The 24,601-nt window shown below is 45.0% G+C and overlaps 1 protein-coding gene across 6 annotated transcripts; it reads right to left on the reverse strand.

The window, feature by feature from the left end:
• Nucleotides 1-857: 857 nt before the first annotated feature.
• LOC128347879 (vacuolar fusion protein MON1 homolog B-like) lies at nt 858-22,550 on the reverse strand. 6 transcript variants are annotated; one of them, XM_053303114.1, is made up of 6 exons: nt 22,440-22,550; nt 17,088-17,192; nt 11,977-12,429; nt 7,402-8,200; nt 4,032-4,179; nt 858-3,162 (listed from the first exon to the last, which is right to left on the reverse strand). In XM_053303114.1, exons 2-6 carry the CDS (start codon nt 17,170-17,172, stop codon nt 2,944-2,946), a joined length of 1,704 nt encoding a protein of 567 aa, XP_053159089.1. In that variant the 5' UTR covers nt 17,173-17,192; nt 22,440-22,550; the 3' UTR covers nt 858-2,943. The 6 variants fall into 6 exon arrangements, with proteins under 6 accessions (XP_053159089.1, XP_053159091.1, XP_053159088.1 ...); XM_053303116.1 differs by lacking the exon at nt 22,440-22,550 and adding an exon at nt 22,369-22,412; XM_053303113.1 differs by lacking the exon at nt 22,440-22,550 and adding an exon at nt 21,974-22,303.
• Between the last annotated feature and the right edge of the window lie 2,051 nt (nt 22,551-24,601).

Raw genomic sequence — 24,601 nt, forward strand, 5'->3', positions numbered from 1 at the left:
ATACAAAGCTTCTGTTTGATTCCTTCCCCTGCTCCACTAAGAACAAGAAGTTGTGGTAAGAAGTAACCTGCCTACTTTCCTTTCACTGTCCCTACAATTGGACTAAATTTGGTCCAAACCGGTTAGGCAGTTCACAAGTTAGCCCACTTGCACCTCAAATGTTCACGCATCCACCATCTTGAATGGGGTGGATGATATCATCACACACTATGTCATGTGTCCCTACAACTGTATCTGATTTGGTTCATATTGGTCCAGAAATTGATAGGGGCACACACATACAGAGTGTGAGAGCTGGGTGATCTCATAATCTTACTTTTCTTAAGGAAAGTAGGCTAAAAATGTTACATCCAGATGACTAGGCAAGAAAGCTTTAGAAAAACTAGTGGTTTCCCCCCCACCCCACACTCCCCATTAGGCAACAAAGAATTAACTTAGATGTGCAAACTCTCAGGCTTTATTTGTACAGTTGCAGTATTTAATTGATCAGTTAGTTCAACTAAAATGATGCTTCCCATGAAATGGGACTGCAGATTTTAAAAAAACACAAATGTACTTAAAACATGCAAAATGGTAACCAGAAGAATCATTGCTTCCCATGTGTGAGAATGGAGAAGGTCTCTTCTGATACGAGGCCTTGGGGCACATAATCTGAAAACAAATCTTATTTTTCTTTTTAGAATTCTTTTTAGAAAGCCCAAGATTCATTTAATTGTCAGTCCTATTTATTTGCAAGTCTACCATAAAGGGTTCTTTAAAACTACTGCCTGCAATCAATCCTGACACATTAAATGGAAAAACCTTTGCTAGCCACATTAGCAGATGGAGAAAGAAAAAGACACATGCCAAGACAGAACTGATTTTGAAATGGGTTGTGTTTGTATTTAATAAGATGCTTCCAGTTTTCAGTACAATTCAGCCAGAAATATAAACCCTCATTGTCAATCAGCCACATGATGCATGGAATCACTGCTATTTTCTTTTGCCAAGGTGGAAGAGAGAAGCAAGCTGAGCAAGCAAGCACGCACCAGGAGGGATCCAATAGCCACAGACGAGCTCTGCAAAATATCATCATTCCTCCAATCACTGCAGCACTGGCAATGAGGGAAGAATCCAGTTCCATGCTCAGTCCACATAAAAACTTGCAACATTACTCTTTACACTTACAAAAGCATCCTAGGTTAGACCAAACCTTCCCCGCTTGCACATCACCCCATCCTCACCATGAGACAACACAGGGTATCAGAATTGCCCACTGAAGGAGATTCCCTTCATACTTCCCAGCAGACAAAAATAAAACTTCTTTTTAGCAAACTGGAAAGACAGGGAAACAACAGACCCAGTGGAACAACAGCAGCAAATTTAAACAGGGCACAGATTTACACAGCAGAAGAGCACTTGATCAGGAAGGGAAATAATACAGCTGTTAATTGCTTATAAGTGAGATGTTTTAAGTCGCCATCTGAGAAGGGCAGCTGTCTCAACGTGATAACGCCACATCTTGTTTTTATGCAACAGCAATGGGAAATGAGTTCTTTACCATTACCAAGCTAAAGGAGAAAGTTTACCGCAGGTCTGTTTGTTCTTCCCCAGCTCCAAATCTACAAACAGAAACACAAGTGCTGGGGGAAAGCTGGTGACATCCCAGCACAGGGGCGGGTGGGGGGGGGAGTAATGGTGCTCATAGGAGCAATGTGTCATTCAAGCATAAATACAATAATTCCCCTGCAAATTTCTTGTGATGGAACTTCATTTTAAAAACAGGAGAACATGGGGTAGGGAAGGAAGTCATGGTGAATGGCAGGACCATTTTTTCAAAGCCAGTTAAGTCCCAATATAAGATCTTAAAAATAAATGTGTCATCATTCCATCATGGTTACATATTAAAAACTGAGCCATCATACAGACATCAAGTACCAGAAGGATGCAAATACCCTTCACACACATATACTCTTTTGTGGTGTAAGAACAAAAGACTGAAGCAGCTTCCCTAATTCAAAAGAGAACTAGAGTCCAAAAGAGGCAGGATGAAATGAGTTTTAAATTTAAAATGTGGATAGTTTCAGGATGCAAGATTATTTGGAACCAGGTCTCTTCACTTTCAGTGCTCCCAAGTTAGCATTCAACTGATCCAAGTCATCTTTACAATGAACATTCGGCTGTTCTAGGTTGATTATATGCTGACTGAAAACACCAATCTCTTGATCAGCCTGCAGTAGCTATTTAATTGATCCAGAGAGGCAATCCCTCTAGAAAGACACCAACTATGGATAACCAAGCATTGCATTTTTGTCAAGCATTTCCCAACACCTAAGATCATCTTTATTGCTGATCACTGAGCTGTCCTGCTGGGGTTTGTGTTTTGTTTTTTGTCATTTTGAACACAGAGAAACAGAGAAAGTCAGACTCCTTACCTGCCATTTCTTGCCTCAGCAAAAGAAGTGGCAATTCAGCATGCTATAAAAATTGCTGATGAGGAGAGGAAATAAGATACAATTCCCCAGTGACAATATCAGTATTGTGAGCACTCATTAATGGAGAACTCTAGCTTAAAAGGTTCCAGAATAGGCATCAATGTAAAATATGTTCAGGCAGAATCCATGTGCCACCCCCCAGCTTTCCACAAATATCTGTGGAAGTGGCATATAAGAGCCACAACCTCCTACAGGCTACCTGAAAGTATCTGCCAAGGTCCAATGCCCCCCTAAAAGGCATGGCACTCAAGACCAGAAGTAAAATTTTAAAAAGAGAACAGGCCAAACTTTTCACCAGAGACAGCTTGACCTGAAAAAACTGTAATTCTTCTGCTCAGAGTCTGGCGGGGTGGGGGGTGGGGAATGGGGACCTGAAGTTCTCCTCTCCTCAGAGAAGTCCCTGCATCAATAAAGTTTTCTGCAAGGAGGAGCACACGTGACACAGTCCTAGATGGATGAAATCCTAAGCCTAGAGAACCCCAAAGAAGCCATTTTCAGCACCATCAGTTCGGCCACCCTTGCTTCCTTTACTAGGGTTGGGTGTGGTGGAGTACTTGGGTGGGTAGCGGATAAAAAGCCGGTCTTCCTCCTTCTTTATCCAGCGCAGCAGCTTGGTCAGGACATTGATGGCACCAGCTTTAGTCACCAAGGGACTGAAGCAGGTATATAATTCAAACTTACTGGTGACCTACAGGAGAAAGAAAGGCATTCAGCATCATTCCATAGGTCAGAGAGATCACATGACTACTTGACTACAAATACAGTAGGATACTAGTTGGGGAGCAGCAGAAGCCTTTTGTTTCCCAGTCAAGTAAGAGGAGCCCTTACTACCCTACAGTCTCATGAGTCACAACTATCCAAACCACCAGATGCCACCAACCTTCAAGAACCCAGAAAAATGCTAAAAGCATTATCCCCATCCCACTATCTAGCCTCCCAACACAAAAAGAAGAATCTTAATCCACTAAATGCCAGAAAACAGTTCTACAAGTTCTAAAACTTAGCAATAACAGTTACTATCTTCAATGCAGTCCATCAAACAGCCCAAACATCATTTGCCGAGTTGCTGCGACTCACAGAAGTATCTTGCTCCAGTTATTCCAATTTACACAAGGAGGGCAGGGGTGACTGGCAAGTATCTAAGCAGTACTGCATAATTTTTTTGCATCATTTACAGATACCAGCCAGGTCATCTACATATTGGGGTTGTTCAGATGCAATGCAAAACCATGGTTCTGCAGTTTATGAATGAGGAGTTCTAAGGATCCTTAGGCTCCTGCGCTTCCTCTCCTTCCCTCTCCCACAGTGCAATTCCTTCCCTGCTTAGAAGCCAACCAGGCCTTGACAAGTTTTATCTGGATCTAGGAGCCAGCCCCAAAATTTAGGAGTCAGATAACAGACTCTTAACAAAAACTACCAGACTTAGTAACTGACACTGTGAAGTGGAACACACACGCATACAACACCCCCTCCCTATTTTTCTGAGAATGTTAAGTTCTGCTCTTAGACAACTACAAGAAGTGACCTATTTGAAGCCCCCACAGAGCCATTCCTCACCCAAGCCAGAAGAGTCTCCTTTTCAGCTACATGGTAGATGAGACGCAGGGGGCGCGAGGTACTGTGGATACGACTGTGAAGGTAGTGATACAGGTCAAAGAGCCGGTGGCGTTCACTCTCACTGCAGTATGGCCCCTCCAATTCTGGGCTATAGGGAGTGAAAAAATGACATAGGTATACAACTTACTATGGACCAGGCCACAGAACCTAGAGATCTTCATACATAATGAAGGGCAGGGTGCAGAGTTCCAAAGATTTGTATGCATCCATCAATGAACCGTAACGTTCTCCAGAAAAGATGAGAATATAAGCCCAAATTTATCATCAAAAGCCAGCCTATATAAGATCTAACAATGGTTCCAAAAAGTGTTCATGCTCAGAGCTTATTCACATGATCACTGGACAAGGCAGATATGGAAGAGTGCAAGGAATATAAACCTGTGCCAGTTTCTAAGCCATGGCCACCGATCACCTGACACACTACAGCAATCATCATTCCCCAAGCTTTCGTAGTACTGTTCCAAAAGCTAATCCTGCACATAGCAATACATGCCCATGGCAGGCTGACCATAGCTCAAGAGCCAGCATGCGGCAGACAGTCATCCCACCCCTGATCCACAGTGCAACACAGTGGTCAAGGGCTTCGGCCATCAGATGCTGGCAAGTCTTCAAGGAGCTGCAAGTTGGGTGCATGAAGCAATCACATGACTGCTTGAATATATGTTGCTGTTTTTTCAGGTACAAGAAAAGCATTAGAAACAGTCCTGAGAACATTGGTGATTCCGACTTGCCAATATCCCTTCCGAATTCCAAGATGCATCAGTGTCAGAAACAGTTGAGCTCTTTGACATTTGCTTCCCAATTCCTCTGTACTTTTTCAATACTTTACAAGCTAGCTAGGATCTCATGATGCTCAACCCTTGCTTCCCACCACACCCTCTGCAGCCTTTTAGTCCCATGAACAGCTCCTGCTTCCACACAGATTCTTGTTGATAAGAAGAAACACATGACTTGCTCTATTTAGAGCTGTAATTGAATAAGGCCAGCTTAGTTCTTCCCACAGCCATGGCTGGGAGTCATGGGAAGGGGGAAGGGAGAGGAGGAGGTGTACCATCTGTTTAGAGGCTTGCCCATCTGAAGAGCAAAGTCTAGCTGCCTTAACCCAGCAAACACAAAAGAGCCCAACTGAATTGTTCACCCAATTTTGGGATAGAACAGCTTCTGGAAATTTGGTAGTTATTTGCATTTGGCTGTTATAAACCAACCACGGCTACAGGGCAGAGCTGATCCACACATGACTTGGCACCAAATTCAGGTTTGCCACCAAGTGTGTATTTGTGCTATCTGAATGAGATGGCATAAAGTGGTATATCTGAACATGTGGAATGGCCCACAGACACCTGCAATATCTAGTAAGATCAGGTGACAGAGAAGGATGAAATGTACTACTACATGTAATAGGATCAGGTGGGGATTGAAAATCAAGTCCATAATTGATATACAGGTGAAACTCGGAAAATTAGAATATCGTGCAAAAGTCCATTAATTTCAGTAATGCAAATTAAAAGGTGAAACTGATATATGAGATAGACGCATTACATGCAAAGCGAGATAGGTCAAGCCTTAATTTGTTATAATTGTGATGATCATGGCGTACAGCTCATGAAAACCCCAAAACCACAATCCCAGAAAATTAGAATATTACATGGAACCAATAAGACAAGGATTGTAGAATAGAACAATATCGGACCTCTGAAAAGTATACAGTGTACTGTGCTTGATTGGCCAGCAAACTCACCTGACCTGAACCCCATAGAGAATCTATGGGGCATTGCCAAGAGAAGGATGAGAGACATGAGACCAAACAATGCAGAAGAGCTGAAGGCCGCTATTGAAGCATCCTGGTCTTCCATAACACCTCAGCAGTGCCACAGGCTGATAGCATCCATGGCACGCTGCATTGAGGCAGTAATTGCTGCAAAAGGGGCCCAAACCAAGTACTGAATACATATGCATGCTTATACTTTTCAGAGGTCCGATATTGTTCTATTCTACAATCCTTGTCTTCTTGGTTCCATATAATATTCTAATTTTCTGGGATTGTGGATTTGGGGTTTTCATGAGCTGTACGCCATGATCATCACAATTATAATAAATTAAGGCTTGACTTATCTCGCTTTGCATGTAATGCGTCTATCTCATATATCAGTTTCACCTTTTAATTTGCATTACTGAAATTAATGGACTTTTGCACGATATTCTAATTTTCCAAGTTTCACCTGTACAAGATAATTCATAGTCCAATCTCAAGGCCACAAATCCTACACTCAAAAACTGTACAAATTATTAACCATTTATTTATTTTGCATTGGTTCATTCTACACAGCATATTCTAAGACAGACCTTTCAGGCAGAAGTAGAGGTATAAGTAAATTATTAAATGATTATTTAATTGTTGTTTTATGATGTTTTAATTGTTAATCATTGTTTTATGCCTTTATAATGGTGTTTTAATGTAAACCGCCCTGAGCCTTTTGGAAGGGCGGTATAAAAGTTTTTAAATGAATGAATGAATGAATGAATAAGGACATCATTGGTATCCGATAAGATGTAGAAGAACGATAGCTGGTATAAAAGCCAGAGTGATGTAGAAGTTAGAGTGCTAGACTAGGAAAGGGGAGACCAAGGTTAAAATTCCCACTCAGCCATTAGGCTCACCAGGACACTGAGCCAATCACTCTCTCTCTCTCTCAGCCTAACCTGCTTTACAAGGGTGTTGTGATGAAAAAATGAGATGGAGAAAGAGAGGGCCCTTACATGCTACCCTGAGCTCTTTTGGAGCAACATACAGAAAATGCAACTAACTAACATGGTGCAGAAGTTCTGTCCCTAACTATTAACACTGTTTGTGTGTTCTGAAAAATTATGTCTCAAAATCAAGAGGACTTAATTTGGAGTGAGAAAAGTTGCTAGTCCTCTTGATTTTGAGACATAATTTTTCAGAACACACGAACAGTGTTAATAGTTAGGGACAGAACTTCTGCGCCATGTTAGAGTTAGTTGCATTTTCTGAGGTTCTCATGACACCTTTCTAGTAGGGCACATATGTGACATTCCACACATACAGAACTGTAGGGCATGAATAAGCCCAGTTCTATTTTCTAAGAAGACACAAAAGTTCATACTATCTTAATGTAACATGCTACATTAAGCCCCAGTCATCCACAGGAATCCAGTGGCATTCAGCACCAAGTCAAAGAGGGTAATTCTCCCACTGCACCCTTATCCTATTCCTTGCATCACAGTATCCTCCCAGTTCCAAGGGGACCTTGCTCCAAGCAAATACCAATGCACTCAAACCTACAGTTACCTGGTAAACTGAGGGAGCTGCCGATAGTTATCAGGTATATCCAGGGGCTTGTACATAAAGTGCCGGAGATCCGGCACTCCCACCAGCCCCACACTGTAGGAGGGACTCCTCAGGTCGCTCGATAGTGCCTGCAGGTAGTTCTGAGTCCTCATGCCCTCCTCAATGCGTTTCTTGCAGTCCGAGACAGAATAGAAGGACTCCTTGTCAGTGGAGAGAAGGATGAGGCAGACAGTACATTTTGCATCCAAGTATGAAATGTAAGCATAAAAGTAACAGTCAGGGTTAAAGCGTGGCAAGCAGATAGGTGTCCAGATCTCTCCAGTTTGGAAGGCAGAGGTTGCTCCAATGAGGTTGAGCAAAAGGTGCAAATCAGTGGGTTCTAGCCGGCAGTCGTCAATGACTGTCTTCTCCTGTACTGTGGTAACCAGCTGACTGCGAGCTACTAGAATGGAGAAGACCAAATTGGGTGTGATGGCCTTCTGGAGCAGAGTACCCAGGGAATCACGCAGGGAGGCTGGAAGAGGCAAGCAGCGCACAGCACCAAGCAGGAAACAAGGGTCTGACTCTACCAGGTTTAGTAGGCGGTCAAGAATCTTCTCTGAGCCAGTGAGCAGGCGCCGGAGGTCATAGTTCTTCTTCTTCTCGAAGATACGGTTGATACTGGCCTGGGTGAGCATACTGATAATCTGATAGTAGACATACAAAAGCTCCTGGCGCAGCTGCTGCTCTGACTGCAGGGTACGTGAGACTGACACCAGCACCAGTGGGCCCTGTTGCACAAAGATCAGTTTGCGATCATCTGTGGTGGAAAGCATGAAGAAGACCAGTCAGAAGATGTAGCAAATTCAGCTCCCCACGCAAGCCCACCCATCCTAGGTGCAAGACGGCTGTGTGCATTTCACAAGATTTCATGGAAGCACAAAACATGTGTTGTATTTTCCAGCACTGGGCACAGAATTTAACTTCCTGAGAATCTCAAATGTATCCAGACGAGACCAAAATGTATCCAGACCAGTGATAGACATGTGCATTTTTCTAAATGCACGTTTCTATTGCTTATAGTTGCAGTTTGCAGCAGGGTTTAAATGCCCTGAATAGTTCCTTGCCTGTTCCCCATGACTAGTATAAATGATTAAGATAAATTATGCAAAAAAATCAAAAGATATACAAAATGTGATCACAACTTATACAGATTGTACTATTGGACTTTTCTTGGAACAGAATTTGGATTACCTTGAAACAATCCACCCCACCTGTTTTTAGTACAGAGTACACACTACCCTGATAAAAGGCTTAAAAGAACAGCAACTTTCATTTTATATTACTATACTTACACATTTTATTTTTTTAAAAAATTATCATATTTATATTATCATATTTATATACCGCCTGATATGTGTAGCTCTAAGTGGTGAGCTTTGCTCTTTTAGATAATAATAAATCTACCTTAGATAATAATAAATCTACCTTAGATTGTATAGATTCTACTTTCAGAGATAGAAATCTACCTATTAATATGGACTGTAAACTACAAGAGCTTATGCTACATGTATTTTAGTCTTTATGATACGCCAAGACATTTTGTATTAATATATCATTGGTGTCCCCCACCCTAAGTTCTCCAGCTAGCATAGTCTAGTCTGGGCAACTAAATAAAAATAAATGTGAGCCATACCATGATACGTCCCAAGACAGTCAAATCTCACACCACAGTCAACACTCCTCAGAAGCAAAAAGCTTAGACTCCATTCCTTCCAAAGGTCTTATGTGCAGTCAAGTACATAAAAAGTCCTATTCAATATGTAGTCCCAAAATGTATCCAGACCAGTGATATACATTTGCCTCCCACTGATCAATACTAGATAGAAGAAAGCTGTATTGCAATAGCTGTGTGCCCCTAAACATACTATGACAATAGCTTCAGTTAAACACACATCAGTTCAGAATTATCTTTATGTAACTCTAAACAGTCTGCAGCAGAACACAACATATAAAGATCACATCTGATAGAATGCTACATCCAGTTTATGACTGTCAAGAATTTTCAGTCAACATTTCACAGCAGCTAAGACAAAATAGCTAAGTGATCTCTAGGTTACCATTTGTAAGCAAATATTCCAGTTTTTGTCAATTTGCTCAGTTTATGAATTCTTTCAACAAAGGAATCTATTCTGCACATTTTTAGTAGCTGCACAACGATAGTTATTAGAGATATGGTTGTGGAAGTCTTCTCTTGACTCCACCAAAAAGAAACATTTTCATAGGAGAATTTTAGATGTGGGATAGAATATGTTTGCTTACGGAGGAGCAAAGAGAGTGTCTCGGGGAAGAGGCAAGGCAGGTTTTCCCACCCAAGCTACTCAGACCTCCACATAAAGACTGGAGCTTCGGTCACCACCAGAAGTGCACACCAACACCAACCCTAAGTGGGCACCTTGCTATGTGTACTGAGAGCATGGATACATACAGTACATCCAAATCCTAAAATTAAGTAGTTTGGGGAAATACCAATAAGGGAAGATTCTGAAAAGCATCATCTAATACTGCACAGGAGATGGCAATGGTAAACTCCTCCTGTATTCTACCAAAGAAAACCACATGGCTCTGTGGTCGCCAAGAGTCAACATTGACTTGACAGCACAACTTTACCTTTATAATGCCTTTAAGGACACACCTGTCCTTAAAGATTACTTTTCCCCTTTTCCAAGCATAAAGAACATAAGAGAAGCCCTGTTGGATCAGATGAGAGGTCCATCTAGTCCAAAATCCTCTTTCCCACAGTGGCCAGATACCTCTGGAAAGCTCACAAGCAGAAGGTGAAGGCAAATAACCAACTCCCACTGCTGACTCTCAACATCTGACATTCAGAGGCATAGTGCTCTTGTCTTGAACCTGGAGATAGCATATAGACATGACTAAATGTCACTGATAGACTTGTCTCAGTATAGTACAAAGAGAGGGCATGCCCCCTCAGCTCTTGCCAGCAGGCTTCCCAGAGGCATCTGATGGGTCACTGTGTGAAACAGGATACTGGAATCAATAGGCTTTGGGCCTGATCCAGCAGGACTTTTCTCATGTTCCTATAGTGCTGCACTAAGGCCTGTGGTCTCTACTGAAGAGAAAGCAAGAGGTCTGTAAGCCAAATGCCAAGTGAAGCCAGTGTGGTGTAGTGGTTAGAGTGCTGGACTAGGACCGAGGAGACCCGAGTTCAAATCCCCATTCAGCCATGATACTTGCTGGGTAACTCTGGGCCAGTCACTTCTCTCTCAGCCTAACTTACTTCACGGGGTTGTCGTGAGGAGAAACTTAGAGTACACTGCTCTGGGCTTCTTGGAGGAAAAGCGGGATATAAATATAACAACAACAGCAGCAGCAGCAGCAGCAACTCCAGTTCTACCAACCATCATTTAGTTTTGTGCACAATGAAGGCACCCAATTACTCTTCAAATGATAATCCCATAAAACCATATGACATGGAAGTTGCATACCAGGTCTATGTACTCTGTATTAAACAAAGAGGGAGAATCTGCTACCTGTATAAAAAAGCAAAGTTGCATATTCATCTTTATTTTACATAATTTATTCTGCATTTTTTTGTTTCCCATGTTTTAATTTTGCTTCAGTTAATCATGAGAACAGGAAAGGAGTCTGTTCTCATGATCATGAGACCAAGGTTCTCACCAAAGTCCTGTCCTCTGACCATTTGAACTCTTATTCAGCAGCATCCCCTTTGACTTCTTCCAAGATGTCACCAGGCTTTCCCCACATGCTTTCAAGAGCATCTCCACTAATGTTCCCTCTAAGGTGTGCGCATGTGCATGTGCAGACAATTTTCTGATTCCGCTCAGTTAATTTTAGATCCCCCTCAGGTTGAATCAGGCAGGTCCCATGCTGAATGAATGGCACACACACTGCCTTGATATTGCCACCCAGAACAAAAAACTCATTCCAAACACAGATGAAAAAAATTAGAGAGAACACTTATCTCCACAAACAAGTAGTACAGAGAGTCCCCAACTTACAAACAGGTTGCATTCCAAAAGTTCATTTGTAAATTGGATGTTCATAACTCTGAACACTTATAGTTCCTTTGAGGAATGGCTTGTTTGTATATGCAGGTTGGCATTAGTAAGTTGGGGACTTCATTAATTTAATACATTATGGAGCTTTATTTGTAAGTATTAGTTCATAAGTTGGGTGTTCATAGGTCAAGGAATGCCTGTACTAGAAAGTTGTTATTTAAAAGCACAGCAATTGACACTCTCAGATTTGGCAGCCAATCATCACATTTGTGCTGTTCTGTACTTGCATGAAATTGCCCATAACACAGTAGACAAGAGTGTTCATGAACAACTTGATAATCTTTTACTGCCTAAGAATCCCAGAATGTTTACACAGCCTACGCTGCTAAACTGTCAGAGGAAATGCAACAGTCTCTAAAATGGCTAGACATTAGTCATGGTCTCAAGGACCAGTAGTTGAAAAAGCCTAATAACTCAAATAAGGCAAACTACTAGGATGCAGCTTGATTCAGCCATACTGGACTGACTCTCATTTCCCAGCCTCTTGCCATACCAGAATAAATGGAGCGGATCGAGTTATCCCCACTCTGGATGAAGGACACCAGCGCCATCATGACCCCCATGGTGGAACTCAGGGCTTCCTCATTGCCATAGCGCGAGTAAATGGGTTTACCAGCTTCACTTAAGACAAAAACATGTTTCCTGTGTGCCCGCCAGTTCTCAGCCGTCACATCCTCATCCCGATGGCTAGCAGGGCGATGCTGTGCTATCTCCTCCTCAGAGGGCCCACTGTCCATCATGATAGGCCGGTTAAACTCGCTGGAGTCCTCCAAGGTGTTATCAGTGGAGGCTGAATCAGACATGTCCTTGTCACTCAGTTCCTCCCGAGCATCACTCAGCTCCTCCTGCACATCCCCTTTGCCATCTACCACACTCAAGGGTCCATTATTTTGAGTTGTTAGGGGCTCCCCTTGCTCATCCAAGACAGAAAGGGGCTCATCTCCACCTGGAACAAGATATTAAAAATGTCAGTGAAATCATTCAGTGCCTATCTAATCTTCTCCCTGCTCCTTCCATAGCCCTTACCTCCTGAAAAGGCAACTCAGCTACTCTAGATTGCAACACTTCGTGAGTGATCCCTAGTGCAACGTCTGCAGCAAACATGCCCTGTTGACCACACTCAGTAGTCACCCCAAAGTCTTCTGTACTCTAAAGTGACATACCCCATTATCTCATGCTGCTCCTCAATCTTAAAACTCACCTACAAAACAGTATAGTAGTACTACCTCTCTCCTCCTACCTCAAATCCACCTGTAGTACACAGCTTTTGGTTTAACCCACAGCCCACTAAAACTAAACTTAAGTACATACAACCACAGCTATTCATGTGCCTCCCATTATCTTGGCCTCACTTTCTGCTATTTCTTCCTCTAGAGTGCAAGTTCCTTGGAGCAGGAACCTGTCTTTTTATTAGTGTTACAATGTACTCATTTACATTGGTGGCACTACATGAAACAATGAAACAGCTATCAAGGGTGGCCAACCAGTAAGGGCAGGACAGGGCTATGCCTGCCCCCTCCACTCCAAACAAAGGATCCAGCAAAATATTGGACTTACCAGAAGCCAGAGAGCTCTCTCTAGCAGGGAGCTTTCTCCAGCCCTTCCTAAGCTAATCAGGCTGCTCCAGCTTCTGATCCCTAGTGGTCAGCTCCTGGCATCACCCACTTAAGGAAATAAAAACCAGGTTAAAAATAAAGCTTCAGAAGCCAAAAGGAATTGTATTTTTTCACCCATTTTTACAGCCATTTTGGGGCGAGGCCAGGTCAGTGCCTCCTAGGAATCAGACTGGTTGAAGCAGTTTGATGAGCAGGCTGTTCCAGCCAGTAAGAGCAAAACAGGAAGTTGTGGGGAGGGGTTGGAGAAAGCTCTATGTTCAGGAGAATTAACTGGCTGTTGTAAGTATGATCTTCCTGTGTTTGTTTTTATTTGGAGGGGGCAGGGAGGGAGCAAAAAGAAAGAGGCCTGGGGAGAGAGAGAAGGGAGGCTTGATGGGGACACCTAGAGAGAGGCCCAATGAGAAAGAAGAAGCTTGGTGAGAGTGGGGTGGAGAGAGAAATGAAAGGCTTGGGGGGGGGGGTTGGAGAGACAAGCTTGGTGAGAGGGGAGTTGGTGTGAGAGATAAGAGAGGCTTGGTGAGAAGGGGCTCTGTGTATGAGAGATGGAGTGGGGCTTGGTTAGAGAGGGAGGGCTTGGTAAGACAGAGAAAGAGGCTTGGTGAATGGCGGCGGGGGTGGGTGGGTGGGGTGGCTTCAAGTGAGAGAGGGCAATTACAAGACCTGAAAGGAAATGTGTTACCAGGGATGTGTTATTCCCACTCCTGACCAAAACACTGATAGTGACTGGGAGCTGCAGAAGGAAATTGGGGAGGTGTCAAAGTGACAGCTATAACAATGGTTAACTTCAAATACCCACACATAGACTGGGTACATTCACATTCAGGTAATGACCAAGAGGCCAAATTTCTAAATGTGCTGAATGAGTGTGACCTAGAACACTTGCTCATGGAACCAATCAGAGAGAAGGTGACCTTGGACTTAATGTGAATGGTACAGAGGAGCTGGTGTGAGATGTCAGTGTCATGGGACCTTTAAGCAACAGCATACATGCCAGGAGAGAATCACCAAGGAAGTCTAACACAGACACTTTAAACTTCAGAAGAGGAAGCTTCTCTAAAATGAGGAGTTGGGTGAAAAGAAAACTGAAAGGCTAAATCGAGAGGGTCACTTCACTCCAGGATGCATGGAGTTTATTTAAAACCACAATAATATAAGCCCAGTTAGAAGGCATACCCAAAAGGAGGGAAAGTACCACGAAGTTTGGGAGGATGCCAGAATGGCTCACAAGTCACGAAAGCTATAAAGGAGGGAAAGAGTTCCTTCCGAAATTGGAAGGTCTGCCCATATGGACAGAAAGGAACACAAATTCAGGCAGAAGAAATGTAAGAAGACAAAAAGGGATGCAAAGAGAGAGTTTGAGGAACATTAAGCTAAAAGTATCAAGGGGAATTAAAAAAACTTCCTTAAATACATCAGAAGCAGGAAACCTGCCAGGGAGGCAGTTAGAACATTTGATGAGGGAATGAAAGGGATTATTAAGGAAGATATGGAGATCACAGAGAAGCTGTATGAGTTCTTTGCATCTGTCTTCACGGCAGAGGATACTAAACGTATACCTGTGCCTGAACCCGGCATCCCAGGGACAGAGGCAAAAGAACTGAATCAGACAGAAGTGACAAGAGATGACATTCTAAACTGCCTGAAAAAAATTAAAAACAAATCAGCAGGGCCAGATGGCATCAACCCAAGAGTCCTTAAAGAACACAAACATGAAATTGCCAACCTCCTTGCAAAAATATAGGTTGTAGGATCTTATCCCTACAATCAGGCTCTGTACCAGAGGACTGGAAAGTAGCCAATGTAACACTGGTTTTCAAAAAGGGATCTGGGCAGGGTGAAGGAGATATGGAAAATTACAGGCTGGTTAGCTTAACATCTGTTCCAGGTAAATTGATGGAAAGCATTCTCCAAGGATAAAAGTTTGTTAAACATACTGAAGAACAGGCCTTGCTGAAGGAGAACCAGCATGGCTTCTTCAAAGGTAAATCTTGCTTCACCAACCTTTTGGAGTTCTCCTAGAATGTTAACAGATGTGTGGATAATAGGGATGTGCACAGAACCAGGCAAGGGAGGTTCGAAAGGGTGGGGGGGTGATTTTAAGGGTGGGGGTGCACTTATCCCTCCCTCTGCTTTCCCCCAACCAGCGCTCTGTTTGGAAAGGGACTATCAGAGCGGTAGTGTACCTCCCTGCTGCCCCATTGCCTCCTCGGTCCTGTTGTCACCGGACGTACCTGATGCACTTTCGCGAGCACCACTGGTCGTTCAAACCGGTTCGGAGGCCCGTAAGAAGTGGGGGCCCCCAGGGATCTGTACTGGGACCAGTGCTTTTTAGCTTATTCATAAATGATCTACAGTAGAAGTTGGGGTAAGCAGATTTGCAGATGACACCAAACTATTAAGGATAGTGAAATCCAAAACACATTGTGAAGAGCTCCAAAAGGACTTCTCTAAACTGGAGGAGCAGCCAACAAAATGTCAAATGTGTGTTCAGTGTTAGCAAGTGTAAAGTGATGAATATTGGGACAAAAAATCCCTTCACATATACACTGATGGGGTATGAGCTGTTGGTGGTAGGGATGTGTACAAAGTGTTTCGTGCACATCCGGGTGGGATGGAGAGCGATCACTTTAACTGGGGGAAGGCAGGTCTTACCTGCCCATCCATTATTCCTCTGCCGTCCCCCACCACAGCACTGTTTGTATTAAGCAGCTGGGCTGTCTGTTTGAAAAAGCCACGCTGCTCTGGCTGCATCGGTTCCCTATTCCTAGCAGTCTTTGGGCAGCATTGGAAAGGAAATGGCATCTGAGCATGTATGAATGGCATCTTGAGTGTTTTGCCACATTATGTGTGCTCGCCCCTGCAGAAACCATTTGGCTGGGGCAGCTCAAACAATTTCAGTGCCTCAAAATAGAGGTGCCAAAATACTTTGAGCACATCCCTAGTCAGTGACTGACCAGAAGAGGGATCTAGGAGTTGTGGTGGACAGCTTATTGAAACTGTTGACTAAATGTGCAACAATTGTGAAAAAGGACAATTCCATGTTTGGAATCATTAGGAAGGAGATTGAAAATAAAACTTCTAGTATAATAATGCCCTTATACAAATCTATGGCGCAGCCACATTTGGAGTACTGCGTACAGTTCTGGTCATGATACCACAAAAAGGACATTCTAGAACTGGAGAAGGTGAAGAAGAGAGTAACAAAGATGATCAGGGGCCTGGAGCACCTTCCTTATGAGGCAAGGCTAAAACTCCTGGGGCTTTTTAGTTAAGAAAAAAGACAATTGAGGGGAGACATGATAGAGGTCTGTAAAAGCATGCATGTTGTGGAGAAAGCTGATAGAGACCAATGTTTCTCCCTCTCTCATAACACAAGAAGTAGGGGTCATCCCATGAAACTGATTGCCAAGAAATGTAGGGCTGACAAAAGGAAGTACTTTTGCACACTGTTCATAGTCTATGGAATTTCTGCCATATGATGGCCACAGGCTTGGATGGCTTCAACAAGGGTTTGGGTAACTTCATGGAGGAGAGGTCTATCAATGACTACTAGGCTGGTGACTATAGGGCACCTCCAGCCTCAGATGCAGGATGACTCTGAATACCAGTTGCAGGGGAGCAACAGCAAGAGAGAGGGCATGCCCTCAGCTCCTGCCTATGGGCTTCCCAGAGGCATCTGATGGGCCACTGTGGGCAACAAGATGCTGGACTAGATAGGCCTTGGGCCTGATCCAGCAGGGCTGTTCTTAAGAACATCTTGGAGAGAGAGAGCAGAGGGGGTGGACACTTGGTGTGTGTGTCGGTGTCAATCAGGCAGCCAGGCTTGGCAAGAGAGAGAGAAGCCCACAACTGGATCCACCTCTCACTGTTCCTAGCTCTGTCTATCACCTGCCCTTCCTAGTCCCCCGCCTCACTCTCAGGGCCACCGGCCACCACTGGCAGCTATGATCCATGCACTACACAGACAATGAGACTTGAAGCCACTCACCTGCCTCTGTTGAGTCTAGCCCAGCCTTCTGCTCAGCAAGATCCATCCCCTCCTTAGAGGGTAAGCCAGGGTCTTCTGTCTCCATCTCTACATCTCGGAGAGCACCTACAAGGACAAGAAGCAAACATGAGAAAACTCCTCAAGCAGAAAACAGGATGCAAGTGCTCTGACACCCACACACCAGACCCAACCCTGCTTCTCAAATCAGAGACAGAAATTAGAATGCTGGCACCTAGGCACCACAATATCCTAACCCCCACCCCCAAAGAATAAGCAGCAAACACAACTGTACTCCTTCAGTTTGGAAGGTGAAAATACAAATCACAGAAAAGAAAGCAGCTCAGACAGTTCCTGGCTGTCCAGGGGAAAGCCTTTACAGAGTGCAAACGTCAATCTATCAGACTTGCCTGCCCTCCCAGCTGTAATCTCAATCACATGCCCAAGCATGGATGCCTCAGAGGAGGCAGCAGGAAATGCCCTGGTTACTAATACAGAGAGAGAGAGAGAGAGAGAGAGAGAGAGAGAGAGAGAGAGAGAGAGAGAGAGAACTTAACTCCTAAAGGACAGGATTGAAAGGATAAACTGTCACTTAGATCACTGGATTTTGGGCAGGACACAAAGCAGCCTGCACTCTAACTTAAGGGGAGATGTCACACCAGTGGTATACCCCATCATTTTTTAGCCTACTTTCCTTGAGGAAAGTAAGCTTATAAGATCACCTGGCACGCTGTGTGTGTCTGTCCCCTGCTATCGAATTTGCAATGCCTGGACCAATATGAACCAAATTGGGTACAATTGTAGGGACACACAGGGACTCCTCAATGGCATAGTTTGTGATGATGTCATCTGCCCCAATTCAAGATGGTGGGTGCATGAACGTTTGAGGCACAAGTGGGCTAACTTGTAAGGATGGAAATCATCAATTAAGATTATAGTGAACGGAAAGTAGGCAGATTAGTACTTACCAGAACAATTTGGGTTGTTTGTTGTTGTTGTTGTTTGTTTCTCGGAGAAACTGGGAGTGGGGTACAGTGTTCTCTCTAATTTTTCTCATCTGTGTGCAGAATGAATTTTTGTCTGGGTGGCAGTATCAAGGCAGTGTGTGCTCACGTGCATTCAGAGCAGGGCCTTCCTGATTCAACCTGAGCACAGTAACAGCCAGTGCAGGTGCTGCTGGGGAGGCAGGTGAGAGGCACCTTTAAGAGTAAATTAGTAGGTGCTTACCTCCACTACCACTGCACCTGAAAGCTGCTCAGAGCAGTGGTGCACTGTCCTGTGACGGGATCGGCTTCCGCCACTCACCTGGCCTCCGCACATGCGTAGAGGCCATTGGCTGGCCCCACAAATGGCCTCTGCCAGCTGCATGGAGGAGCCAATCCACCACCACAGTGAATGCTGGGCAGCACACTGCTGCTTTGAGCAGCTTTCAGGTGCAGCAGTAGCAGAGGTAAAAGGTAAAGTGTGCCATCAAGTTGATTCTGACTCTTGGCGCCCAGAGAGTCCTGTGGTTTTCTTTGGTAGAATATAGGAGGGGTTTTACCATTGCCTCCTCCTGTGCAGTCTGAGATGATGCCTTTCAGCATCTTCCTATATGGCTGCTGCCTGATATAGGTGGGAAACACACCAGCGGGGATTTGAACTGGCAGCCTTCTACTTGTTAGTCAAGCATTTCCCCCTCTGCGCCACTTAAGGTGGCACACCACCTAATTTACTCTTAAAGGTGCCTCTCGCCCACCCAGCCCCCAGACGCTATTGCCTAAGTGGGATCAAAAATTAACTGAGCAGACAACGACATGTGTGTGCACACACCTTAGAGAGAACACTGGTGGGATGAGTGGGTCACTAGATACAAAGGAGGGCAGGGCCCTTAACAGTTGGGTACAAAATGAGAACTCTGGCAGGTGCAGTTTGTCCGGTAATAACAAGAGAAGCTGCACCTGCCAAACTTCCTTCTTCTACACAACAGAAGTTAAGTCACAGTAGCTTTATCCTCCTTTGCATCTGTTCACACTGTGGCAAAGAGGAAAGAGAGAGACTCCCACAGTTTAAAAAAAAAAAAGTGGTGTCTCATGTTGTAGGTTGAGGATAAGTGTGGATCTTGCACTCCTGAAGGCCAACAGCTACTGATACAGAGTGGAAGCAGGCCTAGTGTTGTAGAGCAGTGGAGCCAATCTGGATGTGTTCTCACTACATTGCATCCATGCTTTTTTTTCGATGGCAGAACCAAGCTCTGAAAATTTCAGTTCTGCAAATATGTAGCTGAAACCATCTGTGCATAGCACTGATTAGCCCGTGCCTGTCACATCACATAGAAGCCACACATCCAGATCCCTTAAGCACTTTTGTAAAAGTGCCAGTGGGCCCAGTCCCCCCACCACGGCCAGCGGGCCGATTCCCCCCGCCAGCTGCCACACTGCTCCTCTCTCGCCCGCGCCCAGCCTCAAGTGCCGCCCGCGCTGGCCGCTCCTTCCCTCCTCTGCCGCCAGCAGCCACAGCCACCCCCCTCCCCAGCAATGGCCATTGGCTACAACCACAATATGCCTCAGAGCCCATTGGTCGCGCCAACTGCCTTCCCACACATGCGCAGAACACCCAGCAGAGACACGGACGCAGATACCCCGGCAGAGACATGGACGCAGGGACCCTAGGGTTTTATTATATAGGATGTTTGTTTTAAGTGGTTTTTTAAACGTGTTTTGTGTTAATATGTTAACTGCTTTTATGTTAAATTTTAAATCATTTGAATTTTTGATGTAAACTGCCCTAAGCCATTCTGGAATGGACAGTATATAAATGCGGGGGGGGGGGGAGATCCCTGACCCAAGGATTCTTAATCCTGGCAACTCTGAAACACCTACAAGTAGAGCCATGAGGCAGATTCATCACTGTATTTGGCAGCTTCCTATGTAATCTGCAAGGGATGAGCAAAGGGACTTTAAGAAGGTTATTTGGAACACCACATGATCACTGTCAAAATAATTACCATATGGGGTACCACCCATGTTGTTAACTCCTGTGAAGGAAAAAAAACAGCACCATGGACATAATAAATGTATGCCTTAGTACTAACTCCTGAAAGAATGAGTTCAGAGAAGCAACACTTTGCAATCGATTTTGCAGCCAATGCATGGTGGAAGTCAAGCAGAACTAAGTTACCTGAAGAGGAGCAGTCAAAATCGTTTCAGCAATGCTACCCCATGTGCTAGACCCCTTTCTGGAACCTGGTGTCATTTGAACCTTTTCCCAAGAGTCATCATCAGTCATTGGGGAAAACACATCGTCAATCTGACCCCACTTTGAGGGGTGTGCTAAACCATTCAATACTGAACAAGTAACCTGTAGCCAGTTTTCTATAGCCTTGTGTCAGATCTTGCTGAATGCCAATTGACAATAACCCTACTCATACATTCTACTGTAACTACATTCTGCTGTCTTTACACATGCATACAGGGATCAAGAAATGTTGGCTCCATTCATCAGCCAGACAAAAATTTTAATCATTGAACTAAGTTGGTACATTACTCCTCTGGATTTATTCCCACTCATCAGTCATCATTTTTCATTTATCACAGACAAGTAGATTAGTGGATTTCCCGAGCCCTGCATGTACATGTTTCTCATTTTAAAAGTGAACTTGGCTACAGAGCCTCTCAAATGCAGGATACAGTCAGGACATGTACTGCATGCGTTCAACATAATGTGTGAATAAGATGTGTTCATATGTACAGATTATAAATTCATCAAAATAGTGTAGAAATGTACACATGGGTCCATACTCACATGAGACCACATGCAGTGTCTTCCATAACAGGGGAACAGTTAGGCTACCATACATTTCCACAATAATACACATTTACAAACACTTCCTTACCCACATAGAGGGATCAAAATAACCCTCTCCAATGTAGGGCAAAGGACCCAGCATGGTCTGAGATACATGAAACAGCCACCTTGCTGAAGATAAGCAAGTCTAGGCCTGGTCTGTACCTCCAGGGAACCCCATTTACACTACCCTGAATTCTATGATGAAGGCAAGATAGGATAAAAACCAATAAAGCCACTACCGTTACAAAAAAAACTTTTATCTTTCTCACAAGCCGAGATCCACATATAAACACATCAGCCCTGAATATTAAGTGCCAACTCATTACAGAAGCTCACAAGGCACAGAATAGCATCTCCACATGAGATCCCAGCACTCCAGTGCAAAAGTCTCAGTGCTGCTCATTCAGTTCCACACTGAAAGCAGCTGTCATTACGCTAGCCAAAAGAGTTGTTGGACAGCAGGAAACCACAGCAAGCTGGAGGCAATTCAGATCTTCTTTGCTATTCTCACAAGGTACCTACCGCCATTAAGCATCTCCCTCTCTCATAACAGTAAGAAAATGCATATGCCACTTTTCAACAATAACAAAATCTCATAGCAGAAGAGAAGGCAAAATGGTTCCATGTACCAAAAGGTCTCGCAAAAACATAAACACACATCAGCAACAGTCACTGGAAGGGATACTATGCTGTGTTGAACACTGATAGTTGCGATCCCCCTATGAAAGCCACCACTTCTTTGACTGGTTAGCAAGAAATTCCATACTACTAGAACTCACACCATGTCACAAGATGAAACCAACCGGCAGACAGCTCCAAGCCTAAGAAATGAGATATTTCTTCACACATTGCTTAATTCCATCATTACTGCCTCTGAAAGAGCTTTACGAACATTAGTCAAGACTGTCTAAATCCAGTTTTCTATATTTCCATCAGGAACCATCCTGCTAGGAAGATAGTTATCTTTGCTATAATTTTTCATTGAATTGTTCCAACTCTCTTCCACAATGGTTATGTTAAGCTTAAAGTCACATGTGCAATTAACCAACTGCAGAACTCACCACCACATGATATAGCAATGGGCACTAGCTTAGACAGGTATTCAAAGGGAGTAAACAAATGCATAGCAATGAGCTGTGGATACGCCAGGATAGCGAAATAGATCCTCCATTTGCAGAAGAAGCATACCGCCAGATACCAGTGCTGGGGACAAACAGGGAGAAGGCCAGCATCTTCAAACCCGGCTTCTATGGGTTTGACCTGAAGCTATGTATGAGCTTCGCAGAGGCAACTGCTGGAAACCAAAAACTAATCCATGTGAACTTTGGTCCGATTCCCGCAGGGCAATTCTTACGTGCTTTCTCACCCTAGGGGAATCCCAGCCCAACCCAGTTTAGGAAAAACACTTAAAGCCATCCCATCTGGAAAGAAGGGAAAACCTCACGTGCATGCAGACCTTGCAGTCTGCTCCCCCTTTTATGGGACAGGGGTGACCCCGATTCCCCGTCCCCCCGTCTTTTCCCTCACCATCTGCTCAGAAGCTGCTCGCCGCCTCCCTGTCGTAGCACAGAATCCACTGGATTCCTCCAGCCACACTTCCTGACCTGAAGCAGCAGAGGTTGGGCGAAGAAGGAAGACTGACAGGCGCTTCTACCAGTCACAGGACGAGCGGCATGGAGGAAGTGTAGCCTGGGAAACGCGAATGCCAATCACAGACCGCGTATTCCAAATGTGAAGCCGAAGACCAATAAAAGACCCTGGTGTGTTTGACGTCAATTTAAAAAAAAAAGCAAAGGGAAACCTAAGAAGCCGGGAAGAGCGACACAGAATTTGGCTAATCAGAACACACAAAAGGAAGGCGAAAGGCGGGACAGTTATATCCGACTGAATCAGTTGCTAAATCACAAATTGTCCCGAGAAGAGAAAGAAAAGGCTGGATTATTCCGAACTTCAGCCAATCTCAAAAGGCATTTTCTAATTTCCTACCAACCAGTGAAGAAATTACTTGTCTGAACCAATAGATGTGAAACCTAGGCATATGTGTGTGACTACTGCATTACGTCATCTATCATGTCAACGAGCTAAGATATTCTCATCAGAACGGACATTTCAGCAAAAGCATAAATGAACAAACAGGGAGGCACAAAGCTTGGGGTCTTGCATAGCAAGGCCTGTGCTCCACTTCACTGGGCAGAATACCGTCTACTATTGATCAGGGCTGAGCACTTGGAGTTACCAGAAAATGCCTTTGCACCCAGACCCAAGGAGCCACGGACACAAGATTATTTGGTGAAATGGGCCACATTTATTGAAACATAGTTCTTTACAAGTCAACATGGCGCTCAGCTGGGATTGGCGCTCAACCCAGCACAGTGCGGTTGCTAGAAGGCTGGCCGTGAGAGTGGCCGCCTTGACCTAGACGATAATGGCGTTAGCACCTTGGCTCCAGGCGGCACCGTAAGCAGGCGCCGCCCTTCCTAGCCGCCCTAAGATCAGGTCTCTGTTACTAACATGTCCCTCCAATGCTGCCAAGCCATACGGAAGGATGTCGCTCTTCAGAGAAGAGGGGCTGTGCGGCAACCCTGATCTGCCAAGCCTCAAGGGATCCGCTCCTCCTCCTTGAAGCCAGACGCTTACCTAATGTGCCTCACAGATTATAAGCTGTTGCTTCCCTCCGCACTGTACCTGCCATAGTGGGCGTTAGCCTAGCTTAACACCCCGCGCCCCGCGCAGCCCTATTGCCAATCCCAGCTGTAAATCCTCCACCCGTGGCCCACTGGGAGACAAGAACCCCTGAGGAGTGGCAACCCATGTGAATGCAATCCCTGCTAGCTAACTAAGGCATTCCATCCCAGGTGTAAACACCAGCAAGTTCCGCACGGAGGTAGGGGTGGTTTGATGGAGGTGGTTTGACGCCTCGTAAATGGGACCCCATCCCAGGTCAGCTTGTGCTCTAATGGGCGGGGGGGGGGAGAGAAGAGTGAGAAGGCTGCTTAACAGTGAAGGGGAGAGAAGAGCATACCACTCCCGGGTGCTGCACGGCACGCTGCAGCGCCTTGAGCCCCATGTCCCAGGCCCTAGAGGCCTCCCCCTGCAAGGGGGAGAGCACACCACTCCCAAGGGCTGCACAGCACGCTGCAGCGCTAAGGGCAGCTCAGAATAAGGCAGCCCGGGCTGCCTGTGACGAGGCCGCTTCACAGGGAAGAGAGAGAGAGAGAGAGAGAAGCGAATACTGGTCTCGGGCGCTGCACGGCACGTTGCAGTGCCTCGAGCCTGGCGTCCCCGGCCAATAAATGTTTCACAGCACATAGCCGGCATCCCACACCCTTGTGCACTCCCGCCATACCACTGAGACCCATGTCTCAGGCCTGGGTTCTGTGCCACTGGATTGAGACCCGCGTCCCAGACCAATGCGCATTCATGCCACATAGTGGAAGTGAGACCCGCGCCCCAAGCCATTCAGTGTTCCGCGCCACATGGCTGAGACCCATGTCCCAGACCACTGTGTGCGCTCTCGACCACATCGCTGAGACCCGCGTCCCAGGTCATTCTGTGTTCGAAACCACGCTGCTGAGACGGGCGTCCCAGGCCACTGTGTGTTCTTGTGCGTTCTCCACCATATTGCTGAGACCCGCGTCCCAGGACCATCCATGAGACACACGTGCAAGCCATATCGTTGAGACACATGC

The sequence above is a fragment of the Hemicordylus capensis genome, chromosome 2 (genome assembly GCF_027244095.1).
Source record: "Hemicordylus capensis ecotype Gifberg chromosome 2, rHemCap1.1.pri, whole genome shotgun sequence".
NCBI lineage: Eukaryota > Metazoa > Chordata > Lepidosauria > Squamata > Cordylidae > Hemicordylus > Hemicordylus capensis.

Coding starts and splice junctions, on each gene's coding strand:
- LOC128347879 (XM_053303113.1), bottom strand. CDS start 22,037: ATGCATTTGTTTACTCCCTTTGAATACCTGTCTAAGCTAGTGCCCATT. Junction 8,201..11,976: donor GATCCGCTCCATTTATTCTG/GTATGGCAAGAG, acceptor TTTCCACCACAG/ATGATCGCAAACTGATCTTT. Junction 3,163..4,031: donor AGGAGACTCTTCTGGCTTGG/GTGAGGAATGGC, acceptor TTTCTCCTGTAG/GTCACCAGTAAGTTTGAATT.